At 35.8% G+C, this 8,920-nt stretch overlaps 2 protein-coding genes and 1 non-coding gene across 3 annotated transcripts; 1 reads left to right on the plus strand and 2 right to left on the minus strand.

The window, feature by feature from the left end:
- Nucleotides 1-1,943: 1,943 nt before the first annotated feature.
- Nucleotides 1,944-4,592, minus strand: LOC130506347 (uncharacterized). Its single transcript, XM_057000987.1, has 3 exons — nt 4,582-4,592; nt 2,354-4,496; nt 1,944-2,237 (listed from the first exon to the last, which is right to left on the minus strand). Exons 1-3 carry the CDS (start codon nt 4,590-4,592, stop codon nt 1,944-1,946), a joined length of 2,448 nt encoding a protein of 815 aa, XP_056856967.1.
- Nucleotides 4,593-5,250: 658 nt separating this feature from the next.
- Nucleotides 5,251-5,467, plus strand: LOC130506348 (small nucleolar RNA U3). Its single transcript, XR_008941977.1, has one exon. It is a non-coding gene; the product is annotated as a small nucleolar RNA U3 (small nucleolar RNA).
- Nucleotides 5,468-6,199: 732 nt separating this feature from the next.
- On the minus strand, nt 6,200-8,270 carry LOC108834957 (probable xyloglucan endotransglucosylase/hydrolase protein 33). Its single transcript, XM_018608272.2, has 4 exons — nt 7,977-8,270; nt 7,571-7,671; nt 7,249-7,457; nt 6,200-6,724 (listed from the first exon to the last, which is right to left on the minus strand). Exons 1-4 carry the CDS (start codon nt 8,212-8,214, stop codon nt 6,322-6,324), a joined length of 951 nt encoding a protein of 316 aa, XP_018463774.1. The 5' UTR covers nt 8,215-8,270; the 3' UTR covers nt 6,200-6,321.
- Nucleotides 8,271-8,920: the final 650 nt, after the last annotated feature.

The following is an 8,920-nucleotide window of genomic DNA, read 5'->3' on the forward strand; positions in this document are numbered from 1 at the left end:
TGTTTAAAAAGTTAGAAAGATAGAGAAGTACATTTATATATGAATCACAAATTGAAGCATGTCTAATTTAAGTTATACATCTTTTCAAATTCCGATGTAAACGGATCTAGTTTGACAAAAAAAATCACAATCCCTGTTTTTTATTTATTTAATAAAAACTAACTCATTTATTTTTAACTTTATTTAGAATATTTTTGATATACATAAACAATCAAATTCGACTACGTCACCCATTCAGAATTTTTTTTATTTTTTTTTGAAATTCACCCATTCAGAATTAATATAATATATATTTAAAAAGAAACATAAAGATAAATGAGAAATGACAATTTGATAAAACAGTGTTTTAAAAAGATAATTTCATCAAATAAAGTAGAAATAAAATATTTCACAGAGTAGAAATATAATTTTGAAACGAAATATAAAAAGAGTTAACTATTCTACTCTGGAAATCTGGTTTTAGGCTTCTAACCCAACTTAGCCGCGGCTGCTTCAGAACCTTATATTTAAGGTTATGTAGTGAATCCTTTAAACCATCAGACAAAGTCCTTGCCAGGAGAGTACTAGCGATGTTATAGAACCGCACGGTTTTATCAGTTGACCAAAAGAAAGGTTCAAGTAAAGGTCTCTGTGCCGTTACACTGCAATAAACGAGGTTGGTTACTTAATACTCTCCTAATGAAAAAAGAAGAAAGTCTAATAATAAGGAAATCAATAGAGAAATAACATTACCGCAAGTCCGAGGGAGTTCTAATGCAAATTTTAAAAAATTGATGAGATTCAGGAAGACTTTCAAGAATTGCCTTTGCTGTTGGGTTGTATATCCCATCTTGTTCAAAGACTTGTAGCCCCTTAGTGATAGAAAAATCAAAAACTAAGCCAAGGAAGTATATGTCATTGAACAAACCTTCACTGGGTTATCCATCCCTTTATGCTGCTCTGGTGCTAACCTTTTTAGGACCGCAACCCTTTCCATGCCCCCAACCTTCTTACATAAATTCAAATTCCTAATCCTTGAACGAAAGGTATTCCCTTTGCGAATCATAAAGAAACAATCGAGATTTAAATCGCGATGGATAACGTTAGCACCATGTAGTTCGCAGACACCACTCACCACATCCCTGATCAGATCCACCAGAAACAGGGAATGACCACCACTCGTTTTCCATAATTTGATATCTCCAGAAGAAGAGGGCTCTTCTGATGTCTGAAGATTATGAAGTAAGGTTACTTTAAAAAAAGTTTTAGTTTCTAGTGGGTATATAAACTAGACAATATTAGTTGCTTAAACTAAACAAGTTTTCGATTTCTTAGGGTTTCATGTAATAGTATTTCTTGTAATGTTCTAGGTTTTAAATTAATATTCTTGGACGTCTTTATGTATTCGAGGTGTTGTGACCATATTAATTTACCATTTTCTAGGGTTTTCTGCAAAAAAACCCTCAATGTGCCTTTTTATTGCAAATTAATCCAAGAACTCAAAAACCCACGGGTCAAACCTCCAAGTCTCAGTCAAACCGCAATATAATCCATCCGTATATTTATGATATATCTCTGTTAAATATTTAACAGAAATTAAAACTACGTCGTTTTGATATTAAGAATTAAACTAAAAAAATATTGCATCCGGCAGGAATCGAACACCACACCCGAACACTACTTAACCCGTGCATTAACCAACTCGCCTACAGACATATACGTTAATTGTATATACTTAACTACATATATCGTCCGTGTTTTGATGTTTAAGAAAACAGAGCTTCTTCTTCGTTTTGTTGCTGTGACCTGCAACAAGTTGATTTTAATATCAAAAATCTTACACATAAATTTAATAAAAAATCATCCACATAATTCTAATAAAGTAACATATAAGTCTAATAAAAAGAGCACGAGTTATAAAATCCAACAAAAATAAAAGCACACATGATAAGAAAATAGAAAAGTCACGGTTGAGATGAGGAGACGCCTTCTGAGAGCTTTTTCCTAGGCCTTCCAGGCCCTCGTTTTGGGAGTGCCGATGAGAGGCTTGGGACATCATGTTCAGGCTGTGAGGTAGAGGCAAACCACTTCCTTCGGCTTCCAGGTGTAGCATCTGGTGCATGAATAAATAGAGCAGCTGAAGTAGGTGGAATTACTTCCTTGCGTGGCCTTCCAGGTCGATTCTTAGGTGGTTTCGGAACAGGTTGACTCTTGCAATACTTCTTATTATGTCCTTCTTGCCCACAACTCCCACAGTGCTGTAAAATAAAGGAAAATAATATAAAAATCATAAATAACAAAAGAAAAAAAAACAAATAACAAAACAAGCATAGGAAGAGAAGATACATACTATTTTCGTTCCTCGTTTTGAAACCTTTGGTGGTTCTCTAGGTTCACCTTTATCTCTCTTTCTCTTTTTACCTGGTGGTCTCCCTGGAGGTTTCTTAAATGGAGGTGGATTGACCGTCACATTAGTTGTCACCTTCCACATGTTCATGCCATTGACGGGCTTTAAACGATATGCATAACATGCCTTCAGTTTCTCTATGGTGAACCAGTCAGATATAAGTGTTTTCGGGTCTTGGTCAGCATTTTTTTCTAAACGCAAGGCTGAGACAATGTGGCAGCAAGGAATTCCACTGATCATGTACATCCTACAAGTACAAGATATGTCGCCTCTCATCTTCACCACAAACCTATCATTGAAGTATCCAACTTCATAGTCTCCTAATCCACAACTTAAAGGACTGCAATTCTTTGCAAGTTCAATCTGTTCTTCGAGTTTTGCAACTGATTTATAAGTGTAGTTTGCCCTACACTTATCAGCTTCAGCTCTTTTTTTGTGGTTGCTCACCATTACCTTTCTTCTTATATCTTCAAGCATTTCCACAACCGGTTTTGTTCTTGCTATCCTTATAGCTGCATTGAAAGATTCTCCTAAGTTGTTCTCAACAGCATCAGAAGATGAGTATTCTGTGAAAAATGCTCTTGACCACGGGCAAGACAGAGAAATCTTCAAATCATCATATGCAGCGACTGAAATCTTCTTCAGCTCTTCCATTTTCTTCTCAAAACGTGCCATATAGTAAGCATCAGCAGCACCCCAGAATAGATCTTCAAACACAGCTCCACCATATTTCTTTTTCCAATTAGAGTAGACATGCCGAGCACACATCCTATGCTCAGCATATGGCAGCACATCTTGAACAGCTAATATAAGACCTTTTTGTTGGTCACTTGCTAGAGTTAAACCATTACCAAGTCCTAGGCCTAGATCCTCGACCAAATGCTCAAAAAACCATAACCAGTTATCTTTATTTTCAACCTCCACAATGGCCCATGCGATAGGAAAAGTCTGCTCGTTAGGATCCCTTCCACAAGCAACTAATAACATTCCATTCATTCTCCACTTCAGAAATGTACCATCGATGTGAATAATCTTCCTACAAGAACCTTTCCACCCATCTTTAAGCGCCTGAAAGCACACATAAAACCTATAGAATCGTGTTTGCCTCACCTCACATTCAACTGTAGATCCAGGATTTGTGCTTTTCAACTCCTCCACATAGTCAAACAACCTTGCAAATGACTGAGCTTGCTCATCATCAAACTGCTGCAAGCATTTCAGCCTTGTCCTTTCACAAATTGTTTCTGACACATTAATGTTGCGCCTTTGAAGCTTTTGCTGTAACTGAGTAGCTGAGATATTGGGATTAATTCTGAATTCCTCAATATAGATATCTGCAATCCTACTATTTGTCAGCAAAGACACTTTACCCTGCCATGTGCAGTTGTGTTCCTCTTGGTATGCTCTGACTACAACTCTAGTGCTGCTGCTATTTATAGAACCTGAGATCCTCCACGGACATTTTTTTTCCGAACAAATTGCCACAACACGCTTACCATCAGACTTATCAAACTTGATATCCCTTCTCTTCCTCACAGCATATTTCGTTATAGCAGTTTTGAAAGCTGCTATGTTCGAAAATTGTTGCCCCAACATAAATATTGTTGGATTATCATCAACTACCGAATCACCAGCTTCACTATCACTAACACCAAAAGCATCGTCCTGCTCTATCACGCCACCTCTCTCCTCAGTCTCAAAATCACTACTAGAAGAGTCATTCACCGTATTATCCTCATTAGCACTCTCATTCCCGATATCATCTTCATCCTCAGCATCATTCAACGAGCCTCTCATATTACGATGCCTACCCATATAAGGATCATCTTCTCTGACGATAAACAACATCATTGCTCCAGATCCAATTGAATAGTGAACCACTTTTTTCATTATCACATCATCAGTAATGTCTTCTTTTTTCTCAGGAGTTTCAGGTGGAAACCATGATACTTGGTTCATGTTATCTTCATAGCCTATGTATTCCACAAGTGTAAGAATCGACTGCAAGGTAAAGCCATCAGCTACTCTTCTACCGGCTTCATGAACTTCCCCTCCATGATATTCGTCTTTGTTGCTCCAATATCCACCACAACGAAAATAGAGATCAAAGCTGTAAGAAAATCATTCATCAATGAAAAAATGAAGCAATCTATCAATTGATTAAAAAAAATCAAAAAAGTTCTCTGGTTACTAACCTCAACGCCATGATCCTTTCTCTTGCTTAGTTCTTTTAAAATAGAGCACAAAACTAATGAAATCGCCTTAAATCATCATGAATCACAGAATCAATTGAATTTTTGAAGTTGAATAGAAAGCCTCAATCCTCCACTTTAAAAACCCTAAATCACGATTTTAGGTTGCCAAGAGACCTTATATTTTCGTTATAAAACGACTTTAAAATGGAAAATGGCAGTTTTAATCGAAACAGAAAGTATATATATAATTAAGTATATAAAATTAACGTATATGTCCGTAGGCGAGTTGGTTAATGCACGGGTTAAGTAGTGTTCGGGTGTGGTGTTCGATTCCTGCCGGATGCAATATGTTTTTAATTTAATTCTTAATATCAAAACGACGTAGTTTTAATTTCTGTTAAATAGTTAACAGAGATATATCATAAATATACGGATGGATTATATTGCGGTTTGACTGAGACTTGGAGGTTTGACCCGTGGGTTTTTGAGTTCGTGGATTAATTTGCAATAAAAAGGCACATTGAGGGTTTTTTTGCAGAAAACCCATTTTTCTAAACAAACTAATCACACGTGTGATAGATGTGGTTAGCAAGTGGAAAACAACGTCCCACATCGTTAAACCAGAGAACATATGGCTTGTTTATATATCTGTAGAAAGCATACGAGGTCACGACCTTACTTGAACAGGATCTGTTCTATAAGAAGTACCTCTGTATCGTTGATTTCTAAAGAGACAGTCCCTGAACCCTGGTTGATGACTCATTACTGTGTAATCTGAGCGTGATTAACGGCTAGGTTTGTCTTCGTACTCTCCGTGCTGTAGAGGATCGTTACCTAGCTTGTGCTTGACCACAGTTAGGGTGGTTGCACGGTTGTCTGACAGGTCCTTTTTTTTCCATTTCTCATTCTCAACTTCTAATTTCACCACATCCATTTTTTTCTCTTCTTATTTCCACATTTACAATAACGGCTAAAACCCATTAGCTTTTTTTTGTAGTGCCCAAACAGGCATCACAGAGAAATTTAGAGACCATAGCATATGGAAAATAAACTAATCAAAGAGGGAACTTCGATAAAGCTATCCAAGAAAGCACATTCTACTATTCTAGAGATCGAAATATATACACACACACCAGAAAGAATCCTTGTTCATAGAGTCCAAATCCAGAAACGAGCCTCAACAGAGAGATCTCTCTGTTTTTATATGTGTATGGATTTTTCTAACCGTGTTACATTGCAAAGGCCGCTGAAACCAACAAGGATCTGAAGTAAAAAGGAAACTATAAGAGTACCTTGTTTTGATCAAAAAAAAAAGAGTACCTTGTATTCCACACATGATCTTCTCAAATCTCTGCATATTCCCATCAAGAAAAAACAAAACACACTCTTGAGTTCAACCAGCTTTACACAAAGCACAGATAAATATGTGCTTTTTGTAGCTAAACCCAAACCAGAAAGGTTTCGTGTTATCTCTCTACCTTCACGTTTCTCTCAAGTAATTTTCTTTAACAACTCTCCTTTCAACATTCTTTGGTTTGTCATTCTGATCCGACCTTCACAAATATTTTGTTCATTGTGACCGCTAAAATTTTTACACGCAAAATAGCATTCAAGTAAAAATATATATTATATTAAGGGAAGTAAATAAACAGATGAAACATTACATTCAAATTCAACGGCTACCATCCTAAGTGAGATTATATATATATATATATTTATAAAAAATAATAACATCTGAACTCAGCACTCAGCAGGCATGACTTTGTATCTCAACTTATCATTACAATAAGAGTAAAACATTAGCTTTCTCCTAGCCCAATCCATGGCTGCGATCTGATTCTTCGATAATGTGGCAAAATCTTGACCGTCAACAGGGTCCAGACTGGAAATCGACCCGCCCGACTTGGTGCATGGCCCAGGCCCAGTAGAGGAGCCGTTAACGGAACAGCCGCTTAACTTTACGTCAGCTATGGAAGCCACGAAGGGGCCATACTTGTAGTTGACGGGATACTTACCGCCGTGAGTGGCCCATTCCGAACCGTCCCAAACGGTAACGTATAGAGACATCGGTTTAGACGGATACGCTCTCATGAAAGCTCCTCGGTTCGGAAATTGTCTAACCGGAATGTTGTCTACCAAAAATCTGTAAAGCCATTTCACCAGTTCGGTTAAATTAATATACTATCGGTGGACAAGTATGGAAATATGAATTATTGAATTCTGTATAGTTTATTACTATAGTGTTTAAAAGAACTATTGAATTCACAAAAGAAAAACTTATTAATTGTAAAGTATAATTACTAATTGTTGGACTGGTCTTGGAATATTACGTTGAGTCTTTGGTAGATGACAAATACCCATATGGATGATTAGTGATATTGTTATATAACAATTCAAACAACTATACAGAAAAAGACATTCTAGATTTTTGTGTTCAAAAACAAAAAGACATTCTAGATTTTATAGTTAAGAAACATTGCCCTAGGATTCATGAACCTATTTACTGTTTTCTAATTGTGTGACTTTTATTGGCCCCTACATTTTCATTTTCATTTATAAACGGTAGCTCCTATTATTCTTATTATGAATAAAAATAAATAAATAGTAATATGTCTTAAGAAAATAAGAAGAGGAAGATCAAACATAGTCAGGAGTCGTGTTGCTTACACAATATGGTGGGAGTTCCAAATGAGAGTATAATCGTGAAAGGCTTGTGTTGGATCAAACCAATAATAGAACTTCTCTTCTCTTCCTGTTTTCAAACTTCCATTGGCATATACATTTGTTTGGATCGACCAATCGTCTCTCCTGCTTCTTCCTAACAATTCTATGTCTATCTCGTCGTGGTTCTTTGGATAGCTCTCTGCGTTTGACAACTGCACTCCGAGAAAATACATTGGTATACCCCCTTCTCTTTTTTTATATATAACTAACCATAAACCGTATATGCAATGCAAGTACTATGTTATATGTCTAAAATCATACTTACATAGAAAGCAACGACAACACCAGAGGCAAATCCAGCGGGGAGCTTGAGTCTTGCACTGAAAAATCCATAATGATACGTGTTTTTCGACACCAACCCAGCTCCTGCAAATATATCACATCAATATTATTTTTTTGGAGGATATGACTGTATGAGTCTTAACCATTTTATATATTTTTATTGTCTCTCTAACAACAATTGTACATATGTATTAAAAGTATATGGGTCAGCAATTAACTTCACCTGTAAGGTGACCCCCAAACAATTAATAGTGTTTTCATGTACATATGTATTATAAGGAGTTTATCAAAAATATGTACTTAGAAAGAAAAACAGAGTAAACAAAGACAAGAGAAAGAAACAGAGGAAACGAAATCAGAACAGAAGTGTGTAGAGTTTAACTAGTTACCAGAGGATTTTTCGAGAGTGAGTTTGGCAAGAGAGCCATTGATGATAATATTGTGATCCCCAAAACGTTTGGAGAAACCGTTTTCGATGGCGATTCTACTGAACTGATCTGTGAGACGTGTCACGTTTGGTGTTGTGAATTTTCTGCTGTGTGAAGAAACCAAAGAAAACGAACAAAGACAAAATACAACTGCTGTTTCCAACAGAATCTTCATGTTGTAGTTCTTCAAAGACGCCATTTCTTGCTTCTCTTTGAAAAAATGATTAATGATATATGTGTGTTATTTTACTTATGTAGAAAATGCTTCTCTGAATATATAGAGAGGTGTTCCGGGAAGGTGCGAGGGGTAAAATGGGTATTTGAGAACATGAGTTGTTCATAAGCTGGCACTTTTGCTCTGACTTTCTTAAGAACAGAATCCACCATCATGGATTTCTTTATGTCTTGTTACTGAGAATGTTCGTATATAAATGTCTTTAACACAAAAGGTTATTTTTTTTTTGCTAAAACATTCTTTGTTAGCTGATAAATAATTGGGTTAAAACATTCTTTTTTTAACACAAAAGGTTAGGAACATCTTTGTAAATTTGTTTTTTTTTTCGTTTATCAGATTCACCATTTATGACACACCAAAAATAATATAATACACATATTACCATATAATTTATATATTTGCAGTTGAGTTAATACTCTATGTTTTTTTATCACAACATATGAATCTTATTTGTTTAATTCGCATTGATCGCTTGTATATATTCACAATCCACATTATAGGACCATCATGACAAAAAATAAGAAAACATTGTATTAATATATCCACACGTCAAGACTAATAAACATTTTCTATCAGTTTGTGAAGGAAACATATGCATGTGGGGAACTCACTATAATTAGAATGCAGTTCTGATTTTAAACAATAAAGTCTTTTTTGCTAATCGGTTGAG

Source organism: Raphanus sativus, unplaced genomic scaffold (genome assembly GCF_000801105.2).
Source record: "Raphanus sativus cultivar WK10039 unplaced genomic scaffold, ASM80110v3 Scaffold3138, whole genome shotgun sequence".
Taxonomy (NCBI): domain Eukaryota; kingdom Viridiplantae; phylum Streptophyta; class Magnoliopsida; order Brassicales; family Brassicaceae; genus Raphanus; species Raphanus sativus.